This window comes from Rhinolophus sinicus, chromosome 12 (genome assembly GCF_057876585.1).
Source record: "Rhinolophus sinicus isolate RSI-liver-muscle chromosome 12, RSI-T2T, whole genome shotgun sequence".
Taxonomy (NCBI): domain Eukaryota; kingdom Metazoa; phylum Chordata; class Mammalia; order Chiroptera; family Rhinolophidae; genus Rhinolophus; species Rhinolophus sinicus.
In genome coordinates this window covers 22,893,280-22,907,291 of record NC_142512.1, presented here as the reverse complement: position 1 = coordinate 22,907,291, position 14,012 = coordinate 22,893,280, and the positions used below count along the sequence as shown (strand labels likewise).

At 47.5% G+C, this 14,012-nt stretch overlaps 1 protein-coding gene across 2 annotated transcripts; it reads left to right on the top strand.

Annotated features, from left to right (window-relative positions):
* Positions 1–704: 704 nt before the first annotated feature.
* On the top strand, positions 705–7,196 carry COPRS (coordinator of PRMT5 and differentiation stimulator). 2 transcript variants are annotated; one of them, XM_074319466.2, is made up of 4 exons: positions 705–929; positions 3,282–3,352; positions 6,040–6,254; positions 6,762–7,196. In XM_074319466.2, exons 1-4 carry the CDS (start codon positions 831–833, stop codon positions 6,929–6,931), a joined length of 555 nt encoding a protein of 184 aa, XP_074175567.2. In that variant the 5' UTR covers positions 705–830; the 3' UTR covers positions 6,932–7,196. The 2 variants fall into 2 exon arrangements, with proteins under 2 accessions (XP_074175567.2, XP_019606285.3); XM_019750726.3 differs by having other exon boundaries at positions 722–929; positions 3,282–3,348; positions 6,036–6,254.
* The last annotated feature ends 6,816 nt before the right edge of the window (positions 7,197–14,012 follow it).

Genomic DNA, 14,012 nt, shown 5'->3' with positions numbered 1-14,012 from the left:
ATTCTTGGAAGGAGATGAAGGACTAGGTAGGCTCTGTAATCTCCCAAAAATTGTCATAAGGTGGCCGGGTGAGCAAAGGACTCCCAGCTTCCACCTTTTCTGCTACTTACATGTTAAGGTGAGCACGTTCAGGAAGTGTGGGGAAAGGCAATGAAGGCAGCCTCTGCCTGTTTTCTGCCACCTCCACAAAGGAGCTTTTCTCGGGTAGGACCACCATGAGACATGGAACGTCTAGGGTTAATGACATAACCTGTACGGTGTCCAGCACGTTGTAGAAATTTTGGTCCTATGCCCTGGTTTCTAATGGATTCACTAAGAACTATCGTTAATTTAAGGGGGAGAATCACTGGGGTACTGAGTTGTCTCATTCATCTGTGGGTGAGTTATAGTCCAATTCCAGCCTGAGTTCTAGGGAAGTTTGTGAGATCAAGAGTGAAATGTGGTTGGTGAGCTACAATTGTACTAAAAGTTTTGAGAGCTGAGCTTTATACACTATCATGTAGACTCGGGTAATAGGAATTGGAGGTTTTTAAGCTGCGAAGGGATAACACTTGACATTCCAGACCAAGCTAGTCCCGCCTTGCCTGCACTAGTTGGGGCTACAAATATCAGATTTGGGACCAGTAGGTGGGCTTTCGCTGTCGGGCGCGCCCCGCCCCTCCTGCGGCGCCCCGCCCCCGCCTTCCTCGTGACGCCCCTGGTCCCGCCCCCCCCTCGTGCTGGAGCACCCCCCGGCTGATTGGCCCCTCTGCGGCGTATCCTCGGGCTGGCAGCCAGGCGGGCGCGTCACGTGGCCGATCAGCGTTCAGGGCACCGAGCAGCGGCTGGGCATGGACCCTCAGACCGCTGGGGCCCAGGCGTTGGGGACCGCGGAGTTGCCTCGGGGTCCACCGTTGCCCTACGCGCGGAAGGCGTCCCCCAGCTCAGGGGTGAGCGCCGCGCTGGGGCCCGGCGCAGCCACCACCTGCGGCCGGGTCGGGAAGCTGCAGGGGCCGCGGAGCCGGGGAAGCGCCTCGGGCCCGCTTGGGGCCTCCCGGTGAACGCAGAGCGCCGTTTGGGCGCGTGCTCGAGCTGGAAACCGCCGGGCCGAGGGGCCGCGGGGTGTGGGGATGCGGGGCGGGGCACCTCGAAGGCGTGGGTGGACGCGCCTGGCGGGGAAGAAAGGCTGCGGGTCCCCGGGGTCGCCTCTGCGTACTTGCTAAATGGGAGGTGATGCTGATGACCGAGAGCTGGGGGCCTGGACAGGGGCCAGGTGAGGGCGCGCGAGGAGAGCGACTTTCCCTGAAGGACCTGTGTCTACTGGTGAGGATGCTCAGCTGACCCTGAGCACCCGATGATGTCTCATGCGCGCTCCTTTTCTAGTTAATGAAACCCAAAGGCCGGGTTTGACGCAGGTTTTCCAGAAACTTGTTTTCATTTGCGCTCCGGACGGCTCCTGGTTTTTTAAAGACCGTTGTTACAGCCATCACCTGCCCTTATTTACAGTCAGTAATCTGTTAGCTGGTGAGCTCCTCGAGGGTAGGAACCTTCTGTTCACTGCTGTTAACCGGGCACCTAGCGTAGTGCCTGGCACGGTAGACATGCTTTTTGGCTGGAGGAATGGCGTGCTTGTTGAAGCACCAAAGATACTACGTAACCAAAGTAAGAAGGAAAATATGGAGTGATAGACTTACAAAGAAAATTACTTTGGCGTGCAGATAGGATGAGCCTCGTTTTGTCAGGGCATAGCAGAAAGGTATGTGCACTACCTCTCCAAGGTGAGAGGGTGGTGGTGCTTGCAGAGGCCTGGAGAGGTGGGAATGCAGGGCAAATGCTTGGGGACTTGGGCCTCAGAGCTTGGAGAGAGAAAGATGCTCAACAGGTTGATGGCTTGTGAGGGGCATGTGTGAATGCGATGGCTAATTCTGTACTCCTGCAGTGGAGCTGAAGGTTTTTGAGGCGAGCATTGATTAACCCTGTAAGGCTGGGCAGGGTGGGAGAGTGGGGAGACAGAGATCTCGGGCAGTGGTCAAAGTGAGAGGTCCAGCAGTAGTCACCAACGGTTGTCACTGACTACAGGAGGTGGAATTGACACTTTAAATCCAGGTATGACTTGGGGGCAGCCTGTTAGCTCAGTCGGTTAGAGCGTGATGCTCTTAACAACAAGGTTGCCAGTTCGATCCCCACATGGGCCACTGTGAGCTGCGCCCTCCACAACTAGATTGAAACAACTACTTGACTTGGAGCTGATAGATCTTGGAAAAACACACTTAAATAAATAAAAGTTAAAAAAAAAATCCAGGTATGACTAGACCATAAGCTAATTGGGGCCGGTGCCAAGAGCAGTTTAGATGTAGCCACAAAGAAGGTGGATTTAAATTAAATGGTACTAGTGTTTTCATAAATGTTATCTCATCATAAGCCCCCTGCAAGGTCAAAACAATCATTCTCAATTTCCTGAGAGAGAAACCCAGACACAGTGGTTGAAGTTCAAGGTCACACCCTGAATGAATGGCAGAGCTGGAATTGAAATCAGGTCTTTTCATGCAGGCTGTGGACATTCCTTGTTCCGTTTAGGAAGAGGTCTTACAGGTGATAGGATTTCAGGAACTTTTGAGTGATGAGAGCAGGGAAGCATATGGTTGGCTGTGGGGGAAGAAGATTTCCCTCATCATCGCAGAGGAACTAAACTTCTGTTCCTTCCAGTGTATCAGCCAGGAGACAGAATTGGACAGAAAGAGCTGTTAACTAGCTAAGAAGTTAAGTAACCGACAAGTTAAAAAGTGAACATGGAGGTAGGAACGGGCAAGAAACAGCTACCAACCCTAGGGAACCAAGGGATGAGGTTGGAATGGTTCAAATTTACGTGCTTAGAGGAGCGGCTTTGGGGAGCTGAAATTCCACCCTCTGAGGAGAGGGTGCTGTCCCAGCTCTGAGCCTGGAGGAGGAGTCCTGAGAGCCTGGGCGTCAGACCTCTGAAGAGAGGGCTGGATGATGAGGCTGGCTCTGCAAGTTTTGGCAAACTGTAAGCTGGGTTCAGCAGCCGCTATGGGAAGACGCGCCAGCTGCCAGGGTGAAGTGTCGCTGGGGTGATGCCTGCAGGAACAGGAAGGAGCCAAGGCCCTTCTCCCGCTAGCTTTGCTGACTTCATAGGACAAAGCACAAATACCGGTTGTAGGGTCCCAGCCCCACTCACAAATATGGGGAGTATGGAAGGGTGGGGTTGCGTCTGAGAACCTAGAGCTTAATACTGGGCTACCCCAGACATCCAAGTCCTGGGTAATTGTTTTTTCTTCCCGCAGGCTCGCTTTGCCCCAGATGACCACTCCGGTCAGGACAGCGAGATTGAGAAGGCCCCAGATGGACTAGGCAAGTAGACGGCAGAGACTGGGGTGGATGCTGGAAGAGACTGAGGGAGCGACAGGGACGGTCCCTATGTGTCTTACCACCTTCTCTTCTAGCGAGTCCTCCTTTTCGCTGCCGCGTTGCCTTTTCTGCCTAGGGTTTCAACAGTGCCCTTGTTTGGAAGCCCTACTGGAGCATCCCTAAGGGAAGTCCTGACCTTAGGTCCAAACCCATCCTGTTTACAGAGAAAGACAGTGTAGGACAGCAGGAAGAATATAAGCTTTGGAGCCAGGCAAAATTGTTTTCACTGTCAGCTCCACGTCAGCGTCCTGGGCTCGAGTTTTGTGGTCTTAGATAAATCACTTAATCCTTTCTTTAAAATGGGGATAATCATACTTACCTCTCAGAGGGTTGTTCTGAGGATTTGGTGAGCAGATGTAGAACTGTAATTGCCACTAGCTACTGGTGCTATTTAAATTTAAGTTAATTACAATGAAATGAAATGAAACAATTCAGATCCTGTTGCAGTAGCCATATGTCAAATGCTCGGCAGTTATACATGGCTAATGCTAGCCTGCCAGACAGCAGAGATGATAGAAAGTTCTGTTGGGTAATACTGGCCTAGAGAAAGCACCAAGCATGTAAGTATAGTCATAACAACTAACACTTATTGAGTACTCACTCTGTGCCAGGCACAATTCTAAGTGATTATTTTCCTTTTTAAAAACAAAACAAAACAAAAAAAAACAAACTCAACAATACTGCCTCCATTTTACAGATGTGGAAACTAAGGCACAGAGCAAATTTAAAAAAAATTGTGGTAAAAGACATACAATTTGCCATTTAATGATTTTAAAGCATACAATTCAGTGGTGTTTAGCACAGTTACAATTGTGCTGTATAACCACCACTACTTTTATTTAGTTCCAGAACATTTTCATCACCCCAAAAGGAACCCTTGTGCCCTGTAAGTAGCCACACTCCATTCCCCACTTCCTTGTGGCCCTGGTGGCCACTAATCTGCTTTCTGTCTCTGTGGGTTTACCTATGCTGGACAGGCAAATGTGAGTTACGTATAAATGGAATCATACGCCATGTGGCCTTCTGTGTCTGGCTTCTTTCACTCAGTGTATTTTCAAGGTTCATTCATGTAGCATGTATCAATGCAGGCATACCCTGCAGATATTGTGGGTTCGGTTCCAGGCCACTATAATAAAGCAAGTATCCCAATAAAGCAAGTCGTAATCTTTTTGCTGATGGAGGGTCTTGCCTTCAGTTTGCAAAAGAAAACCCCACAACATCTGTGAAGTGCAATAAAACGAAGCATGCCTACGCTTCATTCCTTTTTTATGGCTGAATAATTCTGTCATGTATATATCACATTTCGCGTATTACCCATTCATCAGTTGATAGGCACTTGGGTGGTTTTCATCTTTTGGTGATTGTGAATCGTGCTGCTGTGAACATTTTTGTACAAGTTTTGTTTGCACACCTGTTTCCAATTCTTTTGGGTATACATTTAGGAGTGGGTTGTGGGGTAATTCTGCGTTCAAGCTATTGAGGAATCGGTCAAGTACATTTCAGCTCCATCACACATTTAGTAATTGGCAGAAGTGGGATTTGGACTCAGGCAGTTTGGCTCCAGAGCCCCTGCCCTGAACTATTTCTTTATTGCTTATAGCTGTCATCAAACTGTGTTAACAGCATGGCTGTTTTTAGGCTGATTCATTTCCTAACTCTGACCTGGCATCACCGTAGCACTTTGTGGGGACAGAGTCCCAGAGAGCAGTTTCCATGCTTTTGACCTCTTGTGGAAAGGTGCTGGCTCGGGTAGTAGATGGCCATCAGCTGTTACCGGTTAGCCATTAGCCACAAATATAACTGCCATGACTATGCCAGCAAGTGGGGTTGGTTGGTTGGCAGAGAAGCAGACTGCGGATTGCGACTAGCAAGTGGAGCTAGCAAGTGTGGATGGTGGATTGTGTGGCTCCTGCTTCCTGTGTCTCGCCCGGCCGCCAGCGAGAGTATAGTGGTATGACTCCCCTGTCTATGGCTCCGTGGGTGTTCCTTTTTGGCCTCACCATATCCTGCGTTCTTGTGTGGGACGCAGGACCAGAGTCCCTGCATGATATACTTATATGCTTGGAGGTCCATTGTTTTTCCCATACTTGTCTTCCATTATTTTGAGACCCTTTTGAAAATGTACCTTCCAGCCCTTCCAGATTTCAGGAGGAGCAGCTATGGTGGCTATCCAGTCTGACTAGATGGGTTCTGACCTTCTCCCTGCTTTTCTCCCACTCCCCCCCCTTGTCCTGTGCTCACCTGTAACATGCTCTTTGAGGATGAAGGGAGGAACAGAAGAGCAAAAATTCAATTCACCTGTAGTATGAAAGTTTCTCATTTGCCTCAATGACATATAAATGACCTGAAAATGTAAACTGTGCCTGGCTCCCTGTGTGAATTGCATGACAGGGTAATTGGTGGTCTTTTTCAAGGCAAAACGTCTTATTGCAAATAATCGATCAACCCTACTTCTAAAAATGTTGATGAAACTTTATTTTTTAAAGTGCTCAGGTAGCTAAAGAACTCTGGTACACTTGTGTTACTGCTGGCCTCTTAGTAAGTCTGCCCAACATTTTCCAAGCACACAGGTAGGCCCTCTCTGGTTTGTCAGTTGTTTTAAGACCTTCTTCCTTCTGTCGATTTCTTAGTCAGTGAAGTGCGGAGCGTCCCTAACGATAGTCCTGCTGGTGGTGAGGGCACCCGTCCTGAAGAAGGCGGCTTTGCCGTGGATGACGATTCTGATGGGGAACTCAATGCCTGGGAGCTGTCAGAAGGGGTGTCCAGCTGTCCGCCCAAGGAACAGGCTGATGATCTCTTTCATGAGGACTGGGACTTGGAATTGAAAACAGATCAAGGGAATCCGTATGGTAGGTATGGAATTTCTGGGTCCTAGGCCAAGGTTCGAGACTCTCCTCCCAGATTACCCCCAAAGGCAGACAGTTTGGAAGAGGGACCCACACCTGTGAGCTTCGCCTGATACCTGTTAGATCTGGGATGTCTGTGACAGCTTCTCTTTCAGATTGAGAAAAAACAAAACAAAAAAACATGGAAATGTTGCATTTGACTCCGTAATGTATCAGTTTTAACACTGGCATAGTGTTACTCTCTCCAAATATCTCTGTGTAAATTGAGAAGCTGCAGACAGAAGTGCTCTGTTATCCAGCTGCTTCCTCTGCACTGAGAACGTTTTGGCTGAGCCGCACAGCTATGGGTTGCCTCAGAAAACATGCTTGCAATCCTTCAGGAAAGGAGGACTCAGTGTACTGTGAGTGTGTTTTTAAAACAAAGTGCAGTGTCTGTCCCCTAGACATTTGTTGGCTATTTGTTTTCACCTTCCCTCCTTCCATTCATCTGTCTTTTGAAACTGCCTGCAGATGCTGACGACATCCAGGGCTGCATTTCTCAAGAGGTGAAACCTCGGGTGTACTGCACCCCACAAGGAGATATGATCTATGACCCCAGTTGGCACCATCCACCTCCACTGATACCCCACTATTCCAAGATGGTCTTTGAAACGGGACAGTTTGATGATGCTGAAGACTGAGTGCAGCTTTGTGTTGCCTGGCAGGTGGGTGGGCCTACAGATCCAGGTCGCTGTTCCTGTCTGTGAGGTGCGGTGTCATATCTGAGGAAACATTCCCAGTGATCCCTGGGTCGGGCACACGGACTGATGTTAAATAAGGTCCCGCTGTCCCCGAGTTGTGTTGTTGTTGTTTTTAATGAGCTCCTTCTTGGATGTGTGAATGTTTGTGTCTGTGTCAGGAGGAGGACTTAAATGCTCTTTATAAATAAAGGTAGAAAAAAATCAATGTGCTTTTGTGTACTTCCCCGCCCCCCATTTAATTAGCTACTTCTGAGCAAAGCCTTACTCCTTCATTCAGAGTCCCTGACTTAACAATTTTAAGGACTGGAGTACTAGAGATTTAAACTACCCTGCGAAAGGAAATACTTTTTCAGTTCTGCTTCTGTAGGTCTGGCACTAGTAGCCACGGATTGAAATCCAAGAGCCATGGCTGACTTTGTGGCTGATTTCTCTTCCTGTCGATGGATAATTGACCTTGTACATAGTGACCAAGGACTTTCTATAGGCCGGAAAACTAAAGGGCAGATTAATTAAACCAGCAATTGTCTAACCCTCAATTGGCATGAAAGGATTTTAAAACTATTTTCCATTTAATGTTTTAATCGTTACAATGATATGAAGTCACTGTTTTTTTTGTTTTTTTTTTAAATTTACCTCATTGTAGAGATGAGGAAAATAAGACTCCAAATGTTGACCTCTCCAAGATCACAGAGCCAGGAAATGGCAGAACTGGATCCTAAACCCACATGAGCCTCTGGATTCTCTCTCGGTTGGCCCCGCCTGTGTGATAGCCCAGAGGTGGGATCTGGGGGCCATGCCTGGGCAGGTCTGTGACGCATCAAACTAAGTCACCCTGGCCTTTTCGGTAGGCCGAGGGATTGCTTCTTACCTGCCTGCCTCCTCCTGGAAGCTGAATCGAGAAGAAGTTTCAGATCTGAAATCTGAGTCAATTCCATAGCAGTCAAGTGAACATTTAATCCTTGAAACTGTTTTTTCAGAGACCCTACAAAGTGTGTGAACAGGAAGGCAGTGGCTTTGGTTGTGCGGGACCTCATGGCCAGGCTGTCCTGGGGAGACGGAACGTTCCTTTCACTGTCCTTGCTGAAGGGACAGCTGTAGACCATCTATCACCACCCTGCTCTTTCTCTCCTCCTCCTACCGCCATAGCTGACAAGACTGGCATGAAGATGAGGATGTCTGGTGTGATAAGGTGAACTTGAGAAACTGAGCCAAGAAATGTTGGGGGCTTGAGGAGGATGGCTCGTGTGTGTAAGCTGAAACTGAGTAAAAGCAAGAGGCACAAGGTGGGGAGAGTCTGTACGTGTCCTGTGCTTACATAGCAGGAAAGGATGTTCACAAGATGCTGCTGCTGTGACCTGCAGAGCCGTTGTGCATCTGGGACTCTTGCTTTTTAGAAGGTCATCGTTCTGGTTATGCCTGGTTATTTCCAGCAAAGTGGGTGGGAGGGAAATAGGGTCTGCTGGAGCAAGGACATAGAAAACTATTTTCTTAGAGTTAAAAATAAAGACATTAGAACATTGGGTATGTCAGGATAACAAGAAAGGGGGGGGTGTAGCCAATTGTTCTGATTTAGATATTATTCTGGTGCCCCTCATAGGCTGGATCAAGCACAGAGAAAGATGTAGAAGAATAACTGCCCGCCCCGTGAACATTGGTTATCTCAAAGGGGTGAGCTGGGAGTAAGGAAAAAGGTAACGCAATGGAAAAATACTCATGGTATAATAGGTGAGAAAATAGACTGGAAAATTACTCTGATCATATTGCAAATATGAAAGAAATTACAGATGCAAGTGATAAGGATAAATATAGACAAATGGAAACAAATTGGTGAAATGGTGGAGGTGTAGGCCATTTTGATTTTATATATTTTTGTTATTTTAATAATAGATTTTGCAATGAGGTATTTAAAATAAAGACACGATGTTATTCAGAGACAGAGTTGCCTCCTCTGCCGAGTCTTCCCTGCTCTCCGACAAGACAAGCGACAAGGTCACAACATTTGCATCACTCTGCTGCAGTCACGGACTTCCTGGTCTGCCTCCCTCCTGAGGGTGAGAACTCTGAGGAGCACAGGGCCCCATCTCACTCCTCAGCAGTCCTGTTGCACAGCGTGGATGGAGCCCAGCATGAAATTGTTCAGTAAATATTGGCGCAAATTCAATTCGGTAATGGTGCAGTATTTGCCTTGGCTGTATTTGGGGTTGACTGATAACATCCCAGGCTGGTGATGAAAGAATAAGGCATTTGAAGAACCTTTAAAAAGTCTTTGTGCTGAACCAGGTTAGGATTTAGTTAGGATTGCTTTTCTATTAACTATTTTTTAAAAACACTGTATAGGAACAGAACAGAGAGAAATGCGTAGAAACTGAGCTTTGCAACCACGCTTTAATCTAAAAGTCTTCAACCACTGACCAAGTACATTTTGTTCTCTAAAAACTAGAGTGTGTGTATGACAAATGAATTTGTCATACAGATTATTTATTTGATAAACAATACATCATGGTTATTAAAAAAAAAAATGAATGAAAAGGAACTATCACAGTGATTCCTAACCAGGGTCCTATAATGAAGAATTCAATGTTAGGTACTCAACAGAATGAAATAACAAAAGCAAAATCCTGTATATCCAAATCTCTGCATGCCTAGCTGGGAAGTATTAAGGGACAGAACATGGATATTGCTTGTTTGGGCCTTGTACTATGTGCAGGAATCCGCTCAGCCCACTTCCAGTCACAGGGAGCTCACAGCCTCAAAAAGGACCCATCCATAGCTGGCTAGTGCTATTGGTCAGAACATTCTCCTTTGTATTAAATTGAAATCTATCCATCTGGTCCTGGTCCGCTCTGCGATCCTGACATTCTTTTCAAATATAGGACATTAGCCATCTATCCTATCCTGGCTTATTGTTTTCTAGACTAAACAGTCACCAGACATATATGTGTCTGGAATCAGAAAAGGAGAGGAGGAAGAAGAGGAGGAGGAGGGAGGGGGGGGGGAGGGAAAAGGATGGTTTCGGGAATTTTTTGAGATTTTGGTAGGACTTGCAAAATTGAGAGGGGTTGAGATTGTTCACTGAGGGCATGTAAAGTGAGAAGAGGGCTGAGGACAGAAACTTGGGGAGCGTTAGCAATCAGAGGCTAGATGGAAGGATCAGATCCCAAGGGCAGGCTGTGGCAGTGGAGGACGACAACCAGGGGAGTGCTGCTCAAGCCAGATCTAAAAAGAGAGTTTTAAGGAAGAAGGAGTGGCCATCTTTGGTAGAAGCCAAGTCAGATGATGGCTAAAAACGGTAGTTTTGGATGTGGGAGTTAGAAAGTGATCACATGGGCCAGGTGCAGGGATAAGGGGCATGGGCGTTGCAGGCTAACACCGTTTTAGGGATGTGTGTGGCCTCCTGAGCTGCTGCCTTTGGCTCTACTTGTTTCTCTTGACGGGGTGGGCAATGGTGGCTTCTGGCCAGCTTCTCCGACTGTGTGAGCCAGGCTTGGAAGTAGCAGTGATGGGAGAAAAAAGGAGGGAATGGAGGAACAGATGTGGACAGAGGCTGCTGGAGAAATAGAGGTACTAAGGGAGGAACAAAAGAGAAACTTATTCTGACATTACTTTCGACTAATATCATTTACCAAGAAAGAAATCACAACTGACCACAGCAAAAATCTTGTGTGAAAGAGTAAAAATGTGTTTATCAAGTGTGGCTGGATGACATTTGAGATACACACTGGTTTCTCTCATGCCCTCTCTCCGTGAGAGCAGGCAGTTGGCCCTCTGCTCTTTGTCTTAGTGGGATGCTTAAGCGTCAAAGGAAGGGTTAAAAACAGCCAAGAAGTATTTCTAGCTTTTGTTTCACAAAAAGAGATTTTTTGGGGGGAGTGGGATAAAGAGGCAAGGGGATTTTGAACCAACAGATTATGTTTCTTGAAGAAATAGGGCAAGAATTTTCCCCAGGCCCCCGCAAAAAAAATAAAATAAAAAAGATCTTTGGGTTGTGAGACGATAGATTCGGAGACCTGAGAGATCGGGGTGTGCTAAGAGCAGATGGAATGTGAGCCCTGCTTCCTGGTTTGTCCCTGGGAAGTCAAGTCCTCAGAGAGTGATAGATGTTGGTGCTTCTAGGTAGTCAAGACCGTCTTGCAAAAGATGCCCTTGCCTGAGCCTGCAGAAAACCTGATGGACGCAGAGGGGGCATGGCACAGGGAGGACTTTTGGAAGACAGACATTGGATGACCTGATGCCCACCCCCCACTTGTTTTGGAGCTGCATGAGGAAGTGAGGAGAACCCCAGAAGTCCCAGAAGGAAGCTCAGGGTCAGAAATTGGGATGGTCAGGGAAAATGACACTTTGTTTCTTGAACCCCCAAGATATAAGAGATGGGAAGTTAACAGAATCCTGGAGGAGAACAAGTTACTGCTGGAGGCTGGGGGCCAGACATCATCAGCTAGATAAAGGTGATGTATTTAAAGTATTATCATGGGTTGATTAATATCAGACTGCTGACTATGTTTTCTTTGTTTTTATTTTCTATCTGGATGAAACACTTGCAATGTTTGTACTGTGGCTGAACAAGCAGAATCGTGCCATTCACAATTTGTCTAGGTAATTTTGTGTATTTTCGATGGCTCCAGCGTGTTTCTGTCTGTTATACCTCTCTTCCCTGTGGGAAATTCTGGGAGAAATGAGCCCTTTTATCCCACCCCTAAATGAGTTTGGTGCTATGTTTACAGTGGGGACTGGTTTGGTCATCCTGAGACCCTAGGAGGGTATGGTGGGTGGTACTTCCCCAAGTTTTGTTCTCAGGTGCCTGAGTGGCTGGTGGGTTCCCTGTAGAGGCTGCAAAAACCACTCTTTATGCCCAGAAGCAACTGGCTGGACTCAGCAAAGCTCCGCTGCCCTGAGGAAATCTGAGCCTGTATTCCAGGGAGACGGAAGCACACTCATTGGCTAAGTAAACGTCTTGGCAACTGCACTGCCCTTGGTGTTCCGGAGTTTGCTTTCTTGGGCCCAACTTTCACAGGATGGTTGGAATCTGGAGAACAGAGAAAAAATTAAAAAAGCACCCCAAATCCTGGCTGTAGCCCATATGGATTCTGCCTCCCAGTTCTCTCAGAGCAGATTCCCTCCCAAGTAACAGAATGCTGAAGCTAGAGGACTGTGTGTGTGTGTGCACGCACATGTGTGTGAGTGTGGCAGGCCAGGGAGATGTTGGAGGGTTTAACAGGAAGGCATGCGGCAAGGCTGGCTCCCGCTTTGTTGATTTAGCGAGTCTGGCTGCAAAGCCAAGGCCTTTGGAAAGAAAGGCCTCCCTGCTTCCGGCAGTTTCTACTGAGCTGTTCCGGGACTGAGTGAGACCCTGCAGGTGTTTATGTTCAGTTCGGTTCCAAGGTACCAAGATTTGGAGAATTCTACCAGAATTTTACTTGATGATGGCCCGGGAACTAAAACACAGCCATGGTTTCAGAAGGTGGTATTTCTATCCACCTTACAGTGTTCTCCGGTCATTCCCAGGAGGCCCGCCTCCACTTTCTGACCATTGCAAGGTACAGTTGGTTTTCCTTTTTCTTTTTCTTTTTTCTGATGAGGTGATTTTGATTTCAAAAGCAATTTCCTCTGACAACTTCTCATTAGCTGTTGAACAAATGTGGCAGATATAAGTTAGGGCCATGTGTTTGGCAACTCAGCAGGCGCCAGAATTTCTGGCTGCTGCCTGTGGCCTTATTCTGTTCCTCCAGCAGGTGGCAGTAAAGACCTATTGACTGCTGTCTCCTGTGTGAGCCCAGGAAAGAGTGAGGGGCCCTGGAGGAGAAGCTGAGCTGGCACAGGGTGGCCTTCCTGTTAATGGGCTTCCTGCTGGTTGCCAAATTCACCTGTGAATTCGTGAGTAGGATTTACTTTTGATTTCACATTTGAATTTTCTCAGAAAAGGTTACTGTGAAATCTAGGATAAGGGTCCTCATTGTTACCAGTCAATACCTACCCAATAGTCTGGCTCAGTAAGTGTTTAGTAGACGCTTGCTGACTTCAACCAAAGTGTGCATATGAGCAAAGGAAAGTAAAATACGTTGTGTTGCACGTCTCTGCCAGATGATATGTTAGGTGGTTTTTCTTATGAAGTAAGGCTTATAATTCTAATTGTATAGAAAGACATGGAGGCCGAGGGAGGTAAGGTAACCGGCCAAAGGTCACAAAGGTAAGATGTCATCCAAGTCATCTGATGGCAAGCTCTTGGGCTAGTATGCTCGCTCTACTGGGGCAGGAGACCTCCAGATTTAACAAAAGTGGAGGATGAATTTTGTTTTAGAAAAAGCAAGGGAATCAGTGTAGGTTTGATCTTTCTTCATCAATTTGTTTCTGAATATCTGCTATAAACTGTGTACTCAGCATGGAGAGGTGGAGAACCTGGTTCCTGCTTTCAGGGAGCTCCGAGTCTAGGGGGAAGGTGATGGCAGACAAGAGAAGCCCCACAAGAGAACTCCATAAGCCCAGGGTGCGGTGGGAACCCCAAAGGAGGGGTAAGAAGTCAAGGAAACCCCTCAGAGGAGACAGTCTTGAAGCTGAGTCCTATAGGACTTGGCCAGGAAAGGGGTGGTGGAGGATCACCCAGGCCAAGGGCGCTGTGGGTACAAAGGCCTCCAGGTGTGAGAGGACTAGCGTATTTGGGGAACTGGTGCAGGACCAGGTGAGGGAGGAAGTCAGGTAAGCAAGGGACCTCGAAAGCTATGAAGGGGCTTGAAGAGTTTTTAGCAGGAATGTGACACGGGCAGATTTTCATTTTCAGAAGATCCTTCTATTTCCTGGTGGAGAGTGGTGGGAAGAAGCTGAGACTGAAGCCAGGAAGGCCGGTGTGGGGATTGTAATCTAGTCAGAGATGGTGAACTAAACTAGGGTAATAGCACAGGAGATGGAGGGAGACAGACAGACTGGAACTGTGTATAGAAGGTAGAGCTGGCAAGAGTGGGGACAGCATGCCTACAGGGAAGGGTGAAGGAGAGGAAGGAGTCTGGGATGAACTTGAGGTCCATCGTGG

What these genes read in the sequence shown, in the direction of transcription:
- COPRS (XM_074319466.2), top strand. Translation starts at nt 831, where the DNA reads ATGGACCCTCAGACCGCTGGGGCCCAGGCGTTGGGGACCGCGGAGTTG. An exon ending in AGGCGTCCCCCAGCTCAGGG is followed by an intron (nt 930 to 3,281) that starts GTGAGCGCCGCG and finishes TTCTTCCCGCAG; the next exon opens with GCTCGCTTTGCCCCAGATGA. An exon ending in GCCCCAGATGGACTAGGCAA is followed by an intron (nt 3,353 to 6,039) that starts GTAGACGGCAGA and finishes TTTCTTAGTCAG; the next exon opens with TGAAGTGCGGAGCGTCCCTA.